The sequence below is a fragment of the Priapulus caudatus genome, unplaced genomic scaffold (assembly GCF_000485595.1).
Source record: "Priapulus caudatus unplaced genomic scaffold, Priapulus_caudatus-5.0.1 Scaffold111, whole genome shotgun sequence".
NCBI classification, from domain to species: domain Eukaryota; kingdom Metazoa; phylum Priapulida; class Priapulimorpha; order Priapulimorphida; family Priapulidae; genus Priapulus; species Priapulus caudatus.
The window spans coordinates 44,170-66,567 of NW_014577172.1; the positions used below are offsets into that span (position 1 = coordinate 44,170).

General features: G+C 48.0%; 2 protein-coding genes across 2 annotated transcripts in view; both read right to left on the reverse strand.

The window, feature by feature from the left end:
* LOC106805358 (zinc finger protein 91-like) overlaps positions 1–18,140 on the reverse strand; it is a 29,076-nt gene extending 10,936 nt beyond the window's left edge. Inside the window, exons 1-5 of the mRNA XM_014806919.1 lie at positions 18,101–18,140; positions 17,581–17,809; positions 17,297–17,451; positions 14,063–14,227; positions 4,054–4,348 (exon numbers count right to left, since the gene is read on the reverse strand). Coding sequence (XP_014662405.1) covers positions 4,054–4,348; positions 14,063–14,227; positions 17,297–17,451; positions 17,581–17,809; positions 18,101–18,132 — 876 coding nt within the window. The 5' untranslated portion in view covers positions 18,133–18,140. The remainder of the gene's footprint in view (positions 1–4,053; positions 4,349–14,062; positions 14,228–17,296; positions 17,452–17,580; positions 17,810–18,100) is intronic.
* Positions 18,141–19,049: 909 nt separating this feature from the next.
* The window catches only part of LOC106805379 (heme transporter HRG1-like), a 6,886-nt gene continuing 3,537 nt past the window's right edge, over positions 19,050–22,398 (reverse strand). The window contains exons 2-3 of the mRNA XM_014806943.1: positions 20,694–20,861; positions 19,050–20,341 (exon numbers count right to left, since the gene is read on the reverse strand). Of these exons, the coding sequence (XP_014662429.1) occupies positions 20,130–20,341; positions 20,694–20,861 (380 nt within the window). The 3' untranslated portion in view covers positions 19,050–20,129. The remainder of the gene's footprint in view (positions 20,342–20,693; positions 20,862–22,398) is intronic.

A 22,398-nucleotide genomic window follows, 5' to 3' on the forward strand; every position in this document is an offset into this window, starting at 1 on the left:
GCCACTCCGCCGCAAACGTCCCGAATTGCAATCTAGCCGTACAAGGTTTGTCCGATGATTGTGTACAGCAGAAAGATGAGATGCTGGAGCTTTATTTTATGCAGCTTTTCATATACTCTTACGTTACAACTACTCGGGTCAGTGACCAATGTGTGAACCAGTATGGAGCGTCAGCATGTAAGTTCTTATAACTGTAGGTAGATGTGTGGGGGATGTTGGGAATAATCGTAATTCAGCTGCTGGCGGCCCTCTAGTGTCATTTAACAGAGATATATAAGATTCTCCATTGCACCTCGTGCGCTGTAATTAGCTCAGAACACTTGCTATATAGAATTATATGGCATTGCTGAGATCACTTGCTATATAGAATTATATGGCATTGCTCAGAACACTTGCTATATAGAATTATATGGCATTGCTGAGATCACTTGCTATTATGGAATGATTATGGCATTGCTCAGAACACTTACTATATAGAATTATATGGCATTGCTCAGAACACTTGCTATATAGAATTATATGGCATTGCTGAGAACACAAGCTATATAGAATTATATGGCATTGCTCAGAACACTTGCTATATAGAATTATATGGCATTGCTGAGAACACTTGCTATATAGAATTATATGGCATTGCTCAGAACACTTGCTATATAGAATTATATGCATTGCTGAGACACTTGCTATATAGATTATATGGCATTGCTGGAGAACACTTGCTATATAGAATTACATGGCATTGCGGAAACACAAGCTGTATAGAATTATATGGCATTGCCTCAGAACACTTTCTATATAGAATGATATGGCATTGCTCAGAACACTTGCTATATAGAATTATATGGCATTGCTCAGAACACTTGCTATATAGAATTATATGGCATTGCTGAGAACACAAGCTATATAGAATTATATGGTATTGCTGAGAACACTTGCTATATAGAATTATATGGTATTGCTGAGAACACTTGCTATATAGAATTATATGGCATTGCTCAGATCACTTGCTATATAGAATTATATGGTATAATATAGTAATAGTGCATGGCGACATTTTGCTTCTTACATTATTATGCGCATCGTGTGTAGTAACGGCTGATACACACGTACCGCAGGTGGCAACCGTTGTCGTGCGGTTTCTTAGGTGACTGCTTCTCTCGTGTTCTTTCGTGGTGTTTCGCTTAGCTGCGTATTCTGGGAAGCTCATCGACCTTAACGACATTCCCGCAATTAGGCGGCGCCCGACTCCGCAACTAACGATCAGAACCATCGCTGGTCTCACGCCAACCTCGGAAAAACTCCTCCTCGAAACCAATACGGCAGGCGGCGACCGCGCTGGCCTCTCTCTCTCTCTCTCTCTCCATCGACACAGGTCACCGTCACTCATCTCAGTGTGTGAGGGTAAAAGTAGGTTTGCGCGCGCGCGCGCCGTGTGCGTGTGCTGCTTACAGGTACGCCTGCCTGTGTGCGGCTCCCTGCACCTCCGCCCCGCCTCGCTGCGGCAGCACCTCCGCACGCACACCGACGAGCGGCCGTTCCCGTGCTCGCACTGCCCCCTGGCGTTCCGCACGAAGGGTCAGCGGGTCGTGCACGAGCGCGTTCACGCGGGGAGCCAACCGTACCCGTGCCGCACGTGCGGGCGAGCGTTCCGCACGACGAGTAACCGTGCGACACGAACGATGCGCTCACGACTCTGAACGGAAGCTGCGCATCCGAATGAGCGGCTTCAGCAAGCGCGCAGCAGTCTACTGCCTGCGGTCGTGGCAGCGCTGCACGTGTCGCCGCCAGTTTCCCGACTGTGTGAACGCGCGCCCGCACGTGCCGCACACGTGTGGCTTCTCACCCGTGTGCAGTCGCTCGTGCTCCACGAGGCGCCACCTGGTGCGGAAGCGGCCGCCGCACGTCGCGCATTGGAACGGCCGCTCGTTGCGGCGGAAGCGCATGTGTTCACGCAGGTAGGCAAGCTTGCTGGTGCGCGCCCCACACACCTCACACAGGCACCTGTAAACGATCACCGCGTCCACTCTGAGACCATGTGCCGCCCACACCATCCCCTGCCAACGTACGCCCCTCCCTCTATTTGGCGTGTTATTTATAAAAAACTGCCTGGGTTTCCTATGGAGAACTTTCTTTCTCGAATATAAATGTATATGTACTACATATTTACGTTAAAAATTTTTAGTCCCACTATTATCGGAATGAAACTAAACACTACACGGCTCGGGGGGCGGCCTACTCAGGCTAGTACCTACCTGCTACCACCACACAACTCTCGCTGACTGTTACGTACGACGAACCACGATAGAACACACACACTGCACAAAGACACACGCACTCACGGTTGCGCCTGCATCTAGCGGACACCTCGTTTTTGCTTGGAGTTGTAGTTACACGGTGAATTTTTCTCTACAAAACGTTGATTTGTCTATACTTGATGGGGTTTCTCTTAGAGTTGCCCTTACATGCAGTTTTTGACTGCACCTTTCTCACGAGAATTCGAACCACTACCTCCAAGCTTGATGCTTGTGTTAACACAGGTTCAATGCATCACAGGTTCAATGCATGACGAACGTTGCTTTCGGTTTAATGATTCTATAACATCAGGCAGGTTGGAGAGGGACCAAGCCTTATGAAGCAAACCAGGTCCGGAAGCCACAGCGGCTTATCATCATGACGATCGTTGTCAGCCATAGCACGCCGCGCGAGGATGGGCCAACCACCTCACCACACCACGCCGCGCGAGGATGGGCCAACCACCTCACTCGTCGCCGGCACCATGCCGACAACCCTCGCCCAAATTAACGAAATGATTAATACGTAAAATCGACACGATGAGCAGTCACCTTGCAGATGTCGCACACACGGTTAGGGTTACAGTTTCGCACGCGTGCGGGGCGGCTGGGCCGCGCCTCATGGCCTCGCTCGTGGTAACGCATCGTACTGAGCTGCACGCAACGATAGTCGCACGAGTCACACGCGTACGGCTTCTCCCCCGTGTGCCGCAACTCGTGATTCTTGCGATGGTGGGGCTGAGTGAATCCGAGGGAGCAGAATCGACAGCGGTGCGGGCGCTCGCCCGTGTGCGTGCGAGCGTGAAAACGCAGCGTCGCCGGACGCTGGCAGCTGTAGTTACACAGAGCGCAGCTCATTCTACAAACAGACAACAGGTGGCAGCACGCTCGCTGGCGGACGCACGATGAAACCACTGTGCTAACACAGCAGTATCATACATACGACTTTAGTTTGAGGTTGGGGCGACAGATTTTTCAGTTAGGCACAAATCGTAAGCACCAGCGACACCAGCGACGGACCCACGAAAGAACACACATAACTCACCTTCGTGGCTTATACGGGAGTCAAACCAGTAAACTACAACTTGTGAATGGTTGGCTAGCTATTCGTTCTATTAACATGTGGAGACGTAAAATCTACCTACCTCTAGATTCCAGTCTGACGTCATTTGTACACAGCTGTGTTTAGCTCACATACTCTTAACTAACATTGCCTTTTCCCCTGATTGGAGTCCCTGCGCAGGTGCAGTGCGGCATGGCGTGGTGTGGTGTATAGAAGGTATTTAAATGAGGAATCGACTATTGTATAGATCTAGGCATTTACCATTAACGCTACTTGACTGCCAAAACCTCTACAAAGTCATGATCAGATCAGTCAATTTCCCCCATTAGGGTGATACTCGTAAATCCACCAACATTCCCATCAAGCTTATATAGACGCAGATCTCCCAACAAGTTCATTGCTATTGACTGACCATCGATCAGAAAATATGAAACACTATCCATCATCACATAAAATGAAATCCATGAAGCCAAGGGGAGGCAGAGAATGAGGAGGCAGGAGCGGAGGGAACATTGGAGGGCTAAAAAAACAAGGAAGCGAGCACCTTGTCTTACGAGCAAAGCGTGAAAGTTACAGGCATGTGATATCACTACACGGATAACCACCGATCATCGTCCGTCCGACCCCCCCCCCCCTCACACAGCAATGCTCCCTCTGCCTCGACGCCTGCAGCAGCAGCAGCAGCAGCAGTGGCTCTACCTGGCAGATGACGCACGACCACGTGCGCGGCGCGGCGGCTGCATGAAGCGCCCTCTGGTGCAAGGCCTCGTGCGAGCGTAGATGTCCGACCTGCCTGAACGTGCGGCCGCAGCGATCACACGCGAACGGTCTCTCGCCCGTGTGTCGGCGCATGTGCACGGTGAGGTGGCCGGGCTGACGGAACGCCATCGCGCAGAGCGTGCATCTGTGCGGCCGCTCGCCCGCGTGGATGCGCATGTGCTTCTGCAGGCTGTTCACGTTCACACAGCGGTAGCTGCACAGGTAACACATCCTCCTGAAACACGCGCGCAAGCGAGCGAGCGAGCGAGAGCCATATCATTCTATATAGAAAGTGTTCTGAGCTAATTACAGCGCACGAGGTGCAATGGATAATCTTATCTATCTCTGTTAAATGACACTAGAGGGCGCCAGCAGCTGAAACTACGATTATTCCCAACATCCCCCACATCTACCTACAGGTTATAAGAACTCACATGCTGACCTCCTTACTGGTTCACACATGGTCACTGACCGAGTAGTTGTAACGTAATAGTATATGAAAAGCTGCATAAAATAAAGCTCCAGCATATCATCTTTCTGCTGTACACAATCATGGACAAACCTTGTACGGCTAGATTTCAACCGTGGGACGTTTGCGCGGAGTGGTACTTCAACTTTACTTACTTACTTTCTTACTACCTTCTTACTATTCTACAGCTAGCCATCTCCCTTTCTCGAACCAAACTTATCCAGGCTGTTCTCTGATTGGCACTTAACCTTACGTTGTGCTTAACTTACCGGACATTTTCGGCAACTGCTGCTTCAAATTTCCTTGATCACTCCCACCCCCGACTCGACCGAAAACCTCCCTACCCAGAACCTCCCCCACCGGCACCAGCAGCAAGCATCACGGTTGATCGCCTCGCTTGCTGCAGTGCCCCAGATTAGGCCACAATTAAAAAAATATTTGTTTGCCCTCACCTGACCCAGGCTGAAAAGGCGGGGTCTTTTTACAAATTCAGCATGGTGTCTACATGCTCGGGTGTGCTTGTGTGGAGATACCTTTTATGTTGAATGTTTGTTTTGCTTGGTACATATAATGTATTGACTACAGATTTATATAATGTACAGTGATACAATTTGTTAAAAAGAAAAAAAGAAAAAAAAGATCAATAACATTTTTCGAGTCGGCCCCTTTTTGGCGGGTCGGTCGGGTGAGGGCAAACAAACAATATTTTTATCATGGCCTAACTGGACGATATTCACGACAATAAACCTCTGTGGCCTCTATCCTATCTGATGACTATTACATGACACTATCATGAGTCATGTAAGCATGTACAGAGATGAGTAGCTTATCATTTATAATGCAAGTGAACTGGATGAGAAGTATTTCTCTTCCCTGAAGAGAATCTCCACCCTGGCATTCCTCTAACCTGCAGCAAAACTAAACCGAAAGCAACGCTTCCCCTCCCACTAAAAACAACAAGCATCTCTTGTAGGAAAGATGAAGAAAATGTGAATTCTTCGAAGAAAATTTCCGCCCCAATGTCCCTCCAACCTGCAGTGAGCCCCTAAACCAAAGACCTCCCTGCTGAAACATTCAATAGTCTCAGGTAGATAGATAGATAGATAGACGGTTACCCCGCAGGCGAGGCAGCAGAGTTTCGGCACGCGCCGCAGGAGGCGAGGCCCGCGTGCGTGGGGTCGCGTGGCGGGGTCGTGGCAGGAGGCGAGGCCCGCGTGTGTGGGGTCGCGTGGGGGGGTCGTGGCAGCGTGGCAGGAGGCGAGGCCCGCGTGCGTGGGGTCGTGGCAGCGTGGCAGGAGGCGAGGCCCGCGTGCGTGGGGTCGCGGGGGGGTTGCGTGGCAGGAGCGAGGCGCGCTGCGTGGGTCGGGGGCGGAGCCCAGGGCGAGGCCCGCGTGCCGTGGGTCGCGTGGGGGATCGTGTGCAGCCGGCGGCAGAGGCGAGGCCACGCGTGCGTGGGTCGCGTGGGGGGTCGTGCAAGCGTGGCAGCAGGCGAGGCCCGCGTGTGGGGTGCGCGTGAGGGGGTCGGTGGGCAGCGTGGCAGGAGGCGAGGCCCGCGTGCGTGGGTCGCGTGGGGATCGTGGCAGCGGCAGCAGGAGCGAGGCCCGCGTGCGTGGTCCGCGTGGGGGGTCGTGGCAGGAGGCGAGGCCCGCGGTCGTGGTGTTCGCGCGTGCGGGTCGTGACACGCGGCAGGAGGCGAAGGCCGCGTGCGGGGTTCGCGTGGCGGGTCGCTGGGCAGCGGAGGCAAAGCAAGGCCCCGCGTGCGTGGGTCCGCGTGAGGGGTCGTGGCATCGTGGCAGGAGGCGAGCCCGCTTGCGTGGGGTTCACGTGGGGGGGGTCGTGGCAGCGCTGGCAGGAGCGAGGCCGCGGCGTGGGTCGCTGCGGGGTCGGGCAGGAGGCGAGGCCCGCGTGCGTGGGCGTCGCGGCGGGTCGTGGCAGCGCGGCAGAGAACGAGGCCCACGCGTGCGTGGGGTCGCGTGGCGGGGTCGTGCCAGCGTGGCAGGAGCGAAGGCCGCGCTGCGTGGTGCGCGTGGGCGGGTCGTGGCAACGTGGCAGGAGCGAGGCCCCGGGCGTGCTGTGGGTCGCGTGCGGGGGTCGGTGCAGCGCGCAAGAGGCGAGGCCCGCGTGGCGTAAGAGTCGCGTTGCGGGGGTCGTGGCAAGCGTGGCAGAGGCGAGGCCCGCGTGTGTGGGGTCGCCGGCGGGGCGGGGGGGAGCGGCGGCGTGGGCGGAGCGAGGAGACGAGGCGCCGCGTGCCGTGGGGTCGCGTGGCGGGCGTCCGTGGCAAGCGCGTGGGCAGGAGGACGAGGCCCGGTCCGCAGTGCGTGGGTCGCGTGGCGGAGTTCGTGGCAGTCGGTGCAGCAGGCGAGGCCCGCGGTGTCGTGGGGTCGCGTGGCAGGGTTCGTGGCAGCGTGGCAGAAGAGCGAAGGCCCGCGTGCGGCACGCGCGCAGGAGGCGAGGCCGCGGCGTGCGGGTCTGCCGTGGGCGAGTCGGCACGTGGCAAGAAGCAGAGACCCGCGTGGCAGCGTGGCAGAGAGCGAGCGCGTGCGTGGGTCAGCGTGGCGGGTCGTGGCACGTGGCAGGAGGCGAGGCCCGCGTAGCGTGAGGCGCAGTGCGGGTTCCGTGCAGGAGGCAGCCCGCGTGCGGGTCGCGGGGGGGGTCGTGGCAGGCGCGGCAGGGAGGCGAGCCCGCGTGCGTAGGGTCGCGTGAGGGGGCGTGGCATGCGGCAGGACGGCGAGCGGCGGCGGGGGTCGCGTGAGGGGTCGTGCAGCGTGGCAGAGGAGGCGTGCCCAAGTGGTGTGGGGTCGCGTGGGGGGGTCGTGGCAGCGCTGCACGTGTCGGCCGCCATTTCCCGGACTGTGTGATACGCGCGCCGCACTGCGCACACGTGTGTGGCTTCTCACCCGGTGTGCAGTCCGCTCGTGCTGCGCACTGAGGCGGCCACCGTGGTGCAGAAGCGGACGCCGCAACGTCGCGCATTAGGACGGCCGCTCGTTGCGGGGAACGCATGATGTTCACGCAGTAGGCAAGCTTGCTGGGTGCCGCTCCACACACACCTCACACAAGGCAGCCTGTAAACGATCAGCAGCGTCCACTTCTGAGACCGATGTGCCGCCGCACACCAATCCGCGCCAGCCACGGTGACGCCCGCTCCCATCTATTTGCGCTGTTAATTATATAAAAACCTGCCTGGGTTTCCTATGGAGAACTTTCTTTCTCGAATATAAATGTAATGTACTACATATTACGTTAAAAATTTTAGTCCACTATTATCGAATGAAACTAAAACAGCTACACGGCTCGGGGGGCGGCCCTACTCAGGTCTGAGTACCCTACTGCTACCACCACACAACTCTCAGCTGACTGTTCGTCCAGACGAACCAGACGATAGAACACACAACTGCACAAAGACACACGGCACCTCATCGTGCCGCCGCATCTAAGCGGACACCTCGTGTTTTGCTCGAGTTAGTAAGTTACACGGAGTGAATTTTTTCTATACCAAAACGTTGATTGTCTATACTTTATGGCGTTCTCGTAGAGTGCCCTTACATGCAGTTTTGACTGCAGCCTTTCTCACGAAAGAATTCGAACCAACTACCTCCAGCTTGAGCTTGTGTTAACAAAGGTTCAATGCATCACAAGGTTCAATGCATGACAAAAGCGTTGCTTCGTTTAATGATATCTATAACATCAGTTGGAGAGAGACCAAGCCTATGAAGCAAACCAAGGTCACAGGAAGCCACAGCGGCTTATCATGACGATCGTGTCAGCACATAAGCACGCCGTGCGAGGATGAGGTAACCACTCATACTCGGTCGCCGCAACCATGCCGACAAACCCTCGCACCAAGATTACGAAATGATTAATGACGTAAAAATCGGCACAAAGAGCATCACTCTGCAGATTCGCCACAGCCAGGTAGGGTTACAGTTCGCACGCGAGTGCGGGCGGCTGGCGCGCGCTCATGGCCTCGCTCGTGTAACGTGCATCGTACTGAGGCGCACGCAACGAAGTCGTCACGAGTCACACGCGTTACGGCTTTCTCCCCCGGGTGCCGCAAACCTCGTGATCTTGCGATGGTGGCTGAGTTGAATCGCGAGGAAGCAAATCGACAGCGGCGGCGCGCTCGCCCGCGTTGTCGTGCGAGTCGGAAAGCAGCGTCGCGGAAGCGCTGGCAGCTGTAGTTAACACAGTGCGCAGCTCATTCTACATAACAGACCAACAGGCTGCAGCACGCTCGCTGGCGGACGCACGATGAACCACTGTGCCTGACCACAGCAAGTAATCAAAACATACGACTTTAGTTGAGTTGGGGCGACAGATTTTCAAGTTTAGGCACAAATCCTCGTAAAGCACCAGCGACACCCAGCGACGCGACCCACGAAAGAACAGCAGCACAACCACCTTCGTGGTCTTATACGGGAGCCAAATCCAGTAAACTAAACACACTTGTGAACGGTTGCCTAGCTATTCGATTCTATTAACATGTGAAGACGTAACATCTAACCTACCTACTAGATTCCAGTCTGGACGTCATTTGTAACACAGCGTGTTAGCTCTACATACTCTTAACTAAACAAGTTCCTTTTCCCCTGATTGGAGTCCGCTCAGCAGGTGCAGTGCGGCATAGCGTGGTGTGGTGTGATAGAAGGTATTTAAATGAGGATCGACTATTGTATTAGAATCAAGGCCATTTACCAATAACTCTACTTGACGCCAAAACCTCTACAAAAGTCATGATCAAGATCTAGTCAGTTGCCCCCCATTAGCGGTGATACTCGTAACTCCACCAACATCCCCCCAATCAAGCTTATATAGACGCAAATGCTCCAACAACAATTCGATGTGCTATGATTGACCATCGATCAGAAAATATGAACACTATCCATTCATCTACATAAAATGGAATCAATGAAGCCAAGGGCGGGCCAGAAAATGAGGAGGCAGGAGCGAGGAACATTGAGGGCTGAAAAAGAACGAAGGAGCGACCATCTGTCCTTACGAGCAAAGCGGGTGAAAGTTACAGCATGTGATACTCACTACACGGATAACACACCGATCATACGTGCCGTGGCCGACGACCCCACTTGCCTCCCACAGCAACGCTCCCTGTGGCCTCGAGCCTCACAGCAGCAGGCAGGCAGGCAGTGGCTCTAACCTGCAGAGAACAGGCACGACCACGTGCGCGGCGCGACGGCCTGCAATGGAGCGCCCTCTGGTGCAAGCCTCGTGCGACGTAGATGTCCGACCTGACCCTGAACGTGGCGGCCCGCAGCGATCACAACGCACGTTAACCGCTCTCTCGCACCAGTGTGTCCGCGGCATTAGCAGCACGGTGGAGGGGCCCACCGGCGAAACGGAACGCCATCGCGCACAAGCGTGGCATCATGGCGGCGCTCGCCCGGGGAGGGACCGGTGGAGCGCATTGTGCTTCTCAGGCCTGTTCACTTGCACACAGTTCGGTAGCTGCACAGAGGTATACACATCCCTCTCTGAAACACGGCACGGCGCAGCAAGCGGTCGAGCAACCGAGTCAGTAGCTGAAAAGCTCAAACGTAGAGTTCCGTAGCTGAAACTTTAGCATCATAGAAGGGACTAGTGAAGTCCGTCAGTCTAAAACGTTAGGCTCATAGAGAGGGACTGTGAGAGTCCGTTCAGCTAAAACTTTAGCTCATAGAGAGGGACTGTGAGAGTCCGTTAGCTGAAACTTTAGCTCATAGAGAGGGACTGTGAGAGTCCGTTAGCTGAAACTTTAGCTCATAGAGAGGGACTGTGAGGCGGACTCTCACAGTCCCTCTCTATGAGCTAAAGTTTCAGCTAACGGACTTCAGCTGAAACTTCAGCCCGTACAGAGAGACTGTGAGAGTACGTTGAGTCTTGTCTCACTGAGTGACTGTGTGGAGCCTGCTAAAGACGACTCTGGGAGTGAATTTGTCTGTTGAACTATTGCGGGAGGCTTGAACCTGTATTTCTTCTGCAAGCAGATGCTGCTGGAAAAGTAGTGCTACTCGTTACGACCAGCTGACTCTCGCTGACTGCCGTGAGAGATTTTACATCCAGAAAATGTCCTCGAGAACAAGAGACTGGAGTTCCTGATCGGCAGGACCAGCGCAGCACGGGGAAAAGCAAGGCGAGGAGAGGTAAATAACGCTCACTGTAGCTGTGTCAATGACTTCACACTGCTACACTGAAAGAACACACACTGGACTGATCAGCCATTACCCACAGTGACAATGCACTACACACATCGCCACTCATCGCATAAACATTTATGCATTCTCTTCACATGTTAAAACCATGTTGAAATTACTCCAAGCAATTACAACGTGCCCGTTTCTATTTTTCTTCAACAAGATTACTTATTTAGATTTACAATAGTCTGCCAGCAAAACAAAATTGCATCTCTAGTAGTGATCATAAAATTATTGACTGTAAGGGTAGGTTTTCGTCAAAGATTATTTTCCATTTTTATGTTTTGTCTGGCATCGTAGAGTGAAATCTTGACTACTTGTCAGCTATGGAGACAAACACTGACTCAACGAGATCAGGGGCAGACAATGACAAAAGATCAAACCAGACCAACTCAGACGAACAGGAGATCAACTCAAATCAATTGAAAACAATGACAGTGGGTCATACACAGCTATTAATCATTGCTACGTTACATTCAAGTACAGTTAGTGACAATTGTAGTTAAGCCTTGTTTTAACACAACCAGATGCACACATCACCTAAAAGTCATATTTTCTACCACAGATTGCGCCTGCAAATTCTCTTGCGGTGATTTCGTGATATCTAAACGTAAATTCTACCAATCTTTATTCTAAAAGGTCAAGATGTTCTGCTTTGTGAAAGCCAACGTCCCAATATTCCGTGGACATGGATGATACACCTGTCACCCTCCAGCGACCGAATTTCTCAACCAGTTTACTAAGAAACTGTAAAGCTACGAAGCATATAACACAGCTCTTCTATAAGCTGGTAATAATAATATGCCAGTGGTACGTGTTAACCTGGCAATGTAACCTGAATGTACAATGTATGCAGTATATGTGAAGGTGAGGATAAGGGGGTATATAGAACAGCGAGGCACATACAGACAGCAGAGGCTGATCACTTGCAGCAATTCGATTACGCTTCACCGTACCTAGTCTATCTTCTACTTCAAACTCCGCCGCGCCCAGTAAACTCGCGAGGATCTCACGCTGCGTGGTATACAGCAGCTAACGAGGCTACACGCGTAGTGAGAACGTATTCTCTCTACCTCACATATGCAACACGTCGCTCCGTGCTCCTCGATATGCCGCTGCTTGGATCGCCGTGGCAACCGCGGCAACGCGTGCATCCGCTGCCAGTGCCCGGTCGCCGAGCCGACCTGCGCAAATTTCTTGTGACACACGTCACACTCGTAGGGTTTCTCGCCGGTGTGCAGTCTCTCGTGCGTGTTAAGCTGCTGGGTTTGTCGGAACGCGGCGTGGCAGTAGCGACACTTGCACGGTCGCTCGCCCGTGTGAACGCGCATGTGCACGCGCAGGGTGCATGGGTCGCGACACGCCAGCCCACACTCCACACACTTCACCCTGAAACATAGAACCCGTCGCCGTGCCGTCACTCGCCTCGATGACGTGACGTTGTCATCATCGCGAGGGAGGGGGGGACATCGGTGCTAGCAGGGTGTGGCGCGGTGATGCATCCTCCGTCAGCTTGGCGGAGTACGATATCGTCACCGTCTTGTCAGGTTGTGGCATCAGATTGTAAAACATATGACAGAGACACTAGTGTACCAGGTTGTCACATAAACCCAAGCTGGTCATATGTCACCCATGTTAGGTAATGACCTCACAAGACGTTTTTGTACGACATTGATCAACATTAGCTAGACATGGTTACCACCACGTGCCAGCCAGGCAGTGCATGTGTCATATGTCAGCAACAACTAGAAATACCCTCTGTGATGTCACCAAAAACTAGACAAAGGTTGTGAGATGTTACCAACAGTTATATAGGGGTATGTGATGTCACCAGCAGCCACACAGCACTTGCGTGAAATCAGCAACATAATCAGCGTTTATGTGATGTCAGCACCAGCTAGTAAAGGCACGTCAGTTGCTGGAATCAGCTTGACCGAGTTAGCATCAAGTTACTGAACAAATTACACCGACTTGCAACTGAATACAAAGAACACACACTGGAGATGCCATCACATAAACACCCTCAGCCGACCTTTACTTAACCCCGACAACTGAGAAACAGTTGTAAAGTCTGTCAGAACATCCACTCTGATGTTTTCTACAAGAAAGCTAACGTATGTGATGCAATTTTCATGCGTATGCTTTGTGTGCATAAATGAACACCTATTTAACTGAAAACATGTTTTAAAACTATACCAAGATTGATTTTTGGATTTATGATGCAACAGTCCTCCTTGACTAGCCAAATAATTTCACTTTCTTCACTTCAGCTGCTAGCCCCTACCCCCTACCCCCGCCCCCGCCCCCGCCCCCGCCCCCGCCCCAGCTGCTAGCCCCTACCCCAATTACTTCCCAATTCACTCCTAAAGATACTGGTAAGGGTAGCTATTTGAATACCACCACTCAATCACCACCATGTGATTTAGTACATTTCTCAGCAAAGGTGAATCACTTTCACCATCATTTACCTGGGTTCCTGAATGTTAAACGTCAGCAAACGAAGCAACTTAGGTTGGCGATAGTAAAGTGTTCGAGGAGCTCTGGATTGGAGAGATGCTAGCAAGAGAACTGAGATGCCACGAGGAAGACAACAGGACTTCTAGATAAAGGACTTCACAGAAGTTTCACGCCGCGCCAATAACCAGCACACGAGTTGCTGTGGCAGGTTAGACTTGCCCGCACAGACAATCTACTGAGCACCGCGCTACACTCTGGCTGTCATAATACAATCAAACATTCACACGCTCATAGCTTTCTCCCCAGTATGTGTTCTTTCGTGGTGTCGCAAGTAGCTGGCAAAATTTTTAGTGGCATTTTTCCACAATGCCATTTTTTCCAGACAAATTTAATGCTCGCACTAGATTCAGCAAAGCACATTCCAAAACCAGGACTCAGTTGGTTGGTAGGGGAAACTGCAAATTTTTGACTGACACATGAGAATGGGCATGGGCAACATAGTTGAGAATCAAACACATGAGCCAAGCAAGAGTTGTGCACATTTCGTTAAGACAACAATGAACAGTCAAAAATCTCTATATATATATATATATACTTTAAATTCTAAGAAATTGGTGAGATAAACATTTACATTACGTGAACAAGCCAAGTTGTATGAAATGTTACTTTACAAGAGCACAAAATCTGATTTCCGTAGTAAAGCAAATTACATTACTCAAATATTATTGATTCAAATGAAGCTTCTACAATATACATCTATATATATATCTATAGTATAAAAAGCAACTTCCCATAACATGTCTATGTTGAGAAGAAACTAATTCAATCAGCCTACCTTTTCTCCCCACGATGGATCTTCTTATGCATAGTCCTATTCTTCTTATAGATGAAAATTTGTGGACAGTGCTTGCACTTCCAGTATTCGGACACGTTGTGTACGATCTGTACGTGTTGGATGAGGTCGGCTGATCGCGTGAAACCAGCTTCACACTCATCACACCTGTACCAACGAGATATGTTACACAGGTGTGTGCGTCATTAGCCAAGCACTACTGAAAGCAAAATTAACTGTTAAATTGACTACGTCACGAATAATGCAGCAATTTAACCATAGAAAGTGAACATAATTATTTACATTTTGTGAAAAAGTGGAAATATTATTTTTACTTTTACTATTTACGGTGACGTAATCACTTTAACATGTGTCCAACTTTCTTACAAAGGAACTAGTCTATAATTTTGTAAAAAACCACAAAAGCACTTCTCTGTTTACATGTTTACTATCAATTCATTCTAGAGTAACTGCGATCTAGTCGAGTAAACCAACCACCCCGTCATTTGTGTTGTTGGATGACAACATGATGGGATGTACATGATTAGTTCATTAGTCCACATGACTAGTAAAAGAAAAAATGTACTAGTCCTGCCGAATGACTCTTACTAGGTGCAGAGCGACGAGCATTGTGATTTGCCAGGAGGTAGGTGGGGGAGGAAGGTGGAGCCCCCCTTCTGCTAGGGGGTACAGGGGGTCTCCCCCAAGGTACAAGGGGTGTCCCCCCCAAAAGGTTTTGTAAAAGACATTCAAATTTCAATTGTATAAAATATACGTAACTTTTATATGGATCATAAGATTAAAATTAAAATTAAATTAAATTTTAATTCGAAAATAAAATTTCGGCCTCCTTTGATGAGGAATCTTTGGATCCGTCACTTATCACAGCAAGGAATTTGGCCTCATTTATAGCTGCAAACTGTTCCCGGCGCCTTGTATCGGCTATCGCCGTAATGAACCTCTGGCAGGCCTTGTCGGTGAGGTAAGTGCTGCCAACATCTAAGCCCTTCGCCTTGTCAAGCTGGCACAGCTTGACGTAATCTGTGTAGGGCTTGCCGTTTTTTCCAATAGCATGTGCATTTCTAATTAGGATATTCAGTTTTGCTATTGTAGCCTTGTTCATTAAAGTTAGTGTTTTTGCCCCCACTGTTTCGTGAACAGGCATGGTCCTTGCATTTCTTTTTGCTATGATCTTTCTGTGCCCCTCGGAAGCATCATGTGCTTTAAAGGAATAATAGGCTTATTGGTTATGCAAAGTTGACGAATGCTACAGTAACTGGCACCTTGTGTAGTTAATAAGTACATTACCTTATAGCCAAACGTGTATTAGTTTTTCCAATATCACTGCTGGTTACTAAGAAATGTCTAATTGAAATCCGCAGTCCAAGAAATCAGTTGACTGACTTGTTTACAGTTTCGAAACCGCATATACTGCGAAACTGGTGTGATACAGATTTATAGTGCACCGGACATTTTCGCACGCGTGCTCGGCCGTACGCAATGCTAGCGATAGTACAGTACCGTAACTGTATACGTAACAGTAGCTCTGATTGTAATGAACGTGGAATCCACGTACGAATCACGGACGCTCGTGATAATGAAGTAGGCTGTGTTGGGGGTCAACACTATGGGGGGATCGCGGACTAACCACGGCCACAGACTAAACATAGAAAGCAGACGGCACTACGCGTATTTACGTATATTGGTCAAACGAATACACCTGTGTTCGAAATTGAAGACATGTGGGTACCCGTTCATTAGCACCCACAGTTATTAACTTGTGCCTCAATGCCGAGAATACACCCAGAGATACATTCTACGAGCTCATTAGTCGTTATAAGCATCCCGGTACAAACAATTCTCTGCTCAACACCCGTAGCAACATGTGACGTCACCTAACCGAATTCGAGGCTATTTTGCTTGGCAACCAATTTAGCGTTGGTGCCAGATTACCAGATTTACGGTTTTCAATTAGACATTTCTTAGTAATTAGCAGTGCTATTGGACAAACTAATACGCGTTTGGCTATAAGGTAATGTACTTATTAACTACACAAGGTGCCAGTTACTGTAGCATTCGTCAACTTTGCATAATCAATGGGCCTATTATGCCTTTAACAGTTTCCAAACGATAGTTTGTAGTGCCGGTGAAAAAACTACCAGACATACAGCCTGCACCACAGTCCACAGGTCATACCCTTGCCCTTGGCTGGGTCATACTCTAGCCACGGGTATAATGATTTCCACGCTGGCTGGAACGTACGCATCCTTTTGGTCTTATCATAGACACGCTGGCCATCTAATTTCTCCTCCTGCGACTTACGTTTGGGAGGTGGAGGACGAGCTCCATCCAAATACTTTCACATAACAACCTTGATGTTAGTATTGGATAAGGATGTACCTACTACTACAGGGTTTCTTATACATAAGAGGCACAGTGGCGCACCGCCGTTGTCAAATTTAACATCGCCGTTGTGAAAATATTCCTGTATTTACTGATAAATATATCCTGTATCTATATACCTATACGTATATCAATACATCTTGTATTTGAATCCATCACGTATTTTTTTCCAAACTGGCCATTACCTCCTTTGTCTAATTTTCCCTCAGAAAAAACCCTGAACTATGCTTCACTACTTGTATCACTACTATATAGATAACTATTTGTATCGACAGCTTCAAGTAAAACACGCATGCGATGTGGTTGCAATGTAAATACCTCGCTATGAGAGCGTATAAACTGATTAGTTGTGTCATTTATACAATCAGACCGTTTGTTCTATGTCAACAGCTACTGTCAAGCGATCGATCGGTAGACTGGTTCGTGGCCCCATTGTTTAATTTTTTTCATAGGGTCTAGCGTGCTTAGAGAGTGCAGAGCATGCTAGCGTCTACTTGTACTAGTGCGTCTATTAAACAGGGTAACCTTGTTGATGGTAATGAGTTATATCTATAGCTCTTTGGATCTTGGTTGAGAAAAGCTGCCGCCGGGGACTATAGTAAAATCGATGTGAGGATGGGAAATTGGGACAGTGAGGGACGGGGAAAATAACTAGTCCGCAGGACTAACGGCTATAGGGCATTTACTAGTCCTTCTTATTTTTTACTAGTCTCGGACTAACGAACTAGCGTTAGTGTCGAACCCTGAAAGCCCAAATGAAATTGATAACGAACATCAAACCAGGGCAAATTTGTCACCCATCATTTAAACTATGCAGCAATCCTGTCGTCGTACTTAAACCAGGTTCCTGGAGCTGCAGTTGTCATGTCGTATGCAGCTGGATCCTCTTTTGCCTTCATCTTTTTCTCTCGTGGTGTAACAGACTTCTTCTTTGGCATAGCTGGAGAACATTCAGGGCTTGGGTCTTGCTTTTGCTGCTGATTTTGTTGCTAAACATGAGGAAGAACAAAAGGCGATTATAATTATATTACGTGTGACACTTATTTCGCTGAACAAAAGTCAAGAACAATTACTTGGTTGCAATTTAAAAGAAACTGCTGCGTTAAAACATAGCCCACCTGAACAGCTTCTCCCATTGCATTTAGAATGACCTCTGCAGCATAAACATGCTCTGTGCTTTCAAGACCGGCTCCTTCTGTGCTATACACACTGGGAGTGGCGCTCTCTTCCGCGGCGAGAGAAGCATTGCCTTCAGTAACGTAGACATAGGATACGTTTGGATCCATCAGCAACATCTCCTCCGTTTGCTGCGTCTCAATTATGTTCGCCATGATCCGATTTGTCCAGCTTCATAAACGACACAAGCGCAAGGTGTCGGTTATTCTACCAATCGTCAACAGTGAGGATTAGATAAATAGACATTACGCATTGTTATTTTAAAATTTAATGTTGTGACGTGTGGCAAGTATTGACTGTTGTATTGGACAGCAAGTCTACGCAAATTTGGGTAAATGCACAATCACCGAATCATCGAATCAATTCTTTTTATTCTTTTGCACAAACTAGGCCTATAGGCTATATTTAGAAAAATAAAACACTATAGTATAGGTACAGTACAGTTTAATTTGAAATTCCTACTTGTTGTTGTTCCTACGTAAATCATGCATCATTGCATGGACAATAGCCGCCATATTACGTCCGGATCACAACATTGATTTACCTTTTTGTCTCGATATTCAACAATTTCCCATTATAATTTATATTGGCCGTCTCAATAAATAACAATAAAGGAAACTACATGTACAATATTATATTGATTACCTGTTTAACTACTCTAACAATGCGTTATGTTTGTAATTTCCTTTATTTTCCAAGATAACAATTTCACAGTGGAATCAGCGCCACTAGGCGGATAAACCCGAGTTGCCTTGCGCGCCATCTGCCGATTACTATATTAAACAATGCAAAACGGTCCTCCACCTTCTCCCTCTCCTCCGCATCCTTTACCTTCTCCCTCTCCTCTGCATCCTCTACCTTCTCCCTCTCCTCTGCATCCTCTACCTTCTCCCTCTCCTCTGCATTCTCTACCTTCTTCCTCTTCTCTGCATCCTCTACCTTCTCCCTCTCCTCTATATCTTCCACCTTCTTCCTCTTCTCTGCATCTTTCTTCTTCTCCCACTTCTCTGCGTCCTCTACCTTCTCCCTCTTCTCTGCATCCTCTACCTTCTCCCTCTCCTCTATATCTTCCACCTTCTCCCTCTCCTCTGCATCTTCCTCCTTCTTCCTCTCCTCCTCCTCCTCTTCCTCCACTTTCTCCCTCTCCTATAATATCCTCCAACATTCCCCTCGACGCTACCTCATTCTCCACTAAGGTGAAATATTAAATTTCCAATGCGATACATTTTAAACATACGATTTTAACCTATATTTCCATACAAGCAATTTATTCTCGCACTAATAGATGCCTAAATTCTTTCCCATAGAGGTTATAAGTGATGTCCTGTGAATACGTGTTTATGCTCCTTATAAAAATAGTCTTAAAATTCATAGTCAAGTCCTAATATTATCATACCATAGCAAAAACATGTACTTTAGAAGAAAACTAATCGTTTTATTTGTTTATGACATATAAATGTAAACTAGTCATCAAAGTTAAAACACAAGGTCATTAACACTGTTGACACAAGTTCCAGGGTTACAAAAAACTTTGATGGCTACTATTATGATAGTGATACCAATTTAATGTGTACATGCCCTAAAATGTGTATCAACCGTGTGTACAAGATAGGAATTCCATCGTTAAATATATAAATTGAATAACTATGAATAAATAATTTTAATAGACAACCATCTCCTACGAGAAAAAAGACCCATAAAAACGTCAATTCATTTTGCTTAGCAAGATACATAAATTTTAAGAAACGGTTTCTGTTTTGCATAAATGCATATTGCATAAATGCACACGTACTCGCACACACCCATGCAAACTCCACATTGTCTCCTGAAGTAGTGGATAATGAAGAATTTCACCAACTTTTTGCACACCTTATTGCAAACACATTTACAATAAGAATCACATGGGTAGTGTGTCCATCTGCAAACCAGAACCCCTCATACTAGTATCAATAAACTAGTTTATATTAGTCCCGTGTGTGAGAAATATCTCAATTTATTAAATTAATTACACTAACAAATCAATATTAAAGATTACTCATGATAGTCTATTAGGTTAAAATTCTAACAGAAAAACAACTGCTGTTAAATGTTAGATAATACAAAAAAGCACCATGTATGCAGTATTGTTTTATTTTGCTCCACGTCTCAAAGTCGCACATTATCCTCCTATTCTAAAATCTGGAATCACAGCACCTTTGGGTAGAAATAGTTCGCAACAACAAATGTGAAAATTACTATATTCGACATCCTGCTCGCATTAATTCCCCAACTTCCAACAGTTTAGCAACATAACAAGCAATGGTCAGTGCACTCTGTACGGGTGGCAACACTGGCACAGTTGTACGAGCTACACACGGCATTGCAATGTAGCTCTACTGTCTAAACACTACAGTAGACAATACCGATATATAGAAGCTAGTCCCTTCTTATGTTGTACTTGTCACTAGGTAGGAAATTCTGCATCGTTATCGTTATTTATGATAGACTAATATCACGCCGTCGCCGGTGAAGCAGCTTCTACTTGACTACAACCACACTCCTGTGATACCTGTCCATGTACTGATGACCTGAGAGGTTTGTACTCGGATTGTGTCAAAATTCGTAGGTACGATCGGGAGTACCAGAAAAGCATGAATCCCCACTTCCACGTCATAAAGCACCAAACAGATGTGAGGTAATATCCATCATCGTACGGCGTTAAGGCTGGAGCAAGACAAACAAAACTGCATTAAAACCGAAACACGCCATCTGTGAATGACAATTACTATTTACTTAAACCACATTAAAACATATACAGTGTCTCAGACATTATTCCTCAACACTTATTACAACCGAGGTCACAAGAATAATCAAACAGAGAGACATTCTCGCTAAGTTACTCTAAATATTATTTCTGTAAGTAGACGGTGAGGGCTTGTAGTACATTCCCCCATTCTATGTAGCAAAGACCTGTAACTCCACTTCTCACTCACAGCGTCCCCACGACCCCACTATCAAGCACTACCAGACCACGAGACTCTTAGTATTGAAGGGCACGTATATGTAGGCAACTTACACTGCCGCAGTGCAATTCCTAATGTAATATAGGTGACGATGCCGCAGACACCGGCAAGCTGCACAAAGCAGCCGGTCAACATGAAGGTCCGCAGTCTAGGTGTCCAGGACTGCAGTGACCCGCGAGAATACTTTACATGCAGCCATAGTGTCGTTGCTGCAAAGCATCCTGTAGCAGATGAAAATCAGCACCAATTAGTAACTGTGCAACTATAAGTACGGCTCATAGGGTCTATGCCCCCCAGGGTACTGCTGGAACGTACCCTGGGTACGGTCTGGTATACCGGAACGTACCCTGGTAACTATCTGATATGGTTAGGGTTAGGGTTAGGGTTAGGGAGTATGCGTAGGCAACTGGCAGAAAAGAAAGTCTCCCAAGTAGTTTACAAACCTGAAATAAGAACCCTGGGGCAAGTTAAGACACTACACATGTGACATGACCTACATCCACATAGTCAAGCCAAACAGGTTATGCTAGGAAAAAAGAATGCCATGCACCTGCACATAGTTATATACAATTAGCTAAACCATTGTTTGTTACTATATAAACAATAAACATAGATTTAGAAGTAACCATACCCTCAATTATAATGAATTTCTCCCTGAACAAGACATTTTCAACGATCCACCTCCTTATTTACACATTCGATACAGATTATCACAGACATATAGTATATGTTCCTGTTTCGTGTAAGTATATGATATACTTACACGAAACAGGAACATGAACAGTTCCCCCAGCCTTATACGGTCTCAATACCTTAACCAGTAAATACTGACCGATCATAAGATAACTCATTATTTACAGATACGATACAGACTGCCTGGTCAGTAATTACTAACGCAGGAACGGCATGCGATCATGTCTTGACAAGAGTCAACACATTAAACACCCGTACCTCGGGGTTCAAACTTCACCATGATAGCGGCTGCATTTGCCATGGTTTCTTGAAAAGTCGATGTCAATAGTACGTATTAAAACCACATGATTGCCTTTCCTAAACAGTTTGGGGTCTGTGCCATTCCCATATATGCTATGTCGTTCCTGTTCCCCTCCCCTCCCTCTCAATGTCATATGTTGCTTTGATGCCCCTCCTTTTAAGAAAATGTTTTGCATTTCTTGTTGTTGTTTTTGTCCTACAATAAAATGCATGTACAAAAATTAAGGATCAATTGGTAAAGTATTTAATGGTGTTCCAACTTGCCTTGATGCCCTGAAATTGCTGATTGAAATTAAGGCAATACTTGCATTGCCCTAATACACTGAAATAGGTGTGTATGGCTACATAATTAGAGTTAGATGCAAACTAAACCGACCAGGCTCTACGACTGTTACACGGCGTAGGAAATTAGTATTAATTAGTAACGCGCCAACGTAGTGTTAAGCGAGAAGGGAACTTGTGGCTAGATGCAAACATGTAACCCAACACAGGAATTAAGGGACAAACGTAATGTAACCCTATGTATAGGCCTAATGGTGAAAATTGCGCTTAATATCGTAACAGCAACTCTTCAGAGTATAAAGAACAAGGCTACGCGTCCGGACATCCACTCACACAGTGATCGCGCGACTCGCGTACACGCATGATTGCGCAACGGGACGCTCTGCTGCCGTCTATCGTTTCATCCGTCCTCTCTCGCTCTCTCTCTCTCACACACACACATACACACGCGCGCAGCTCTCTCTTGCTCTCTCTCTCTCTCTC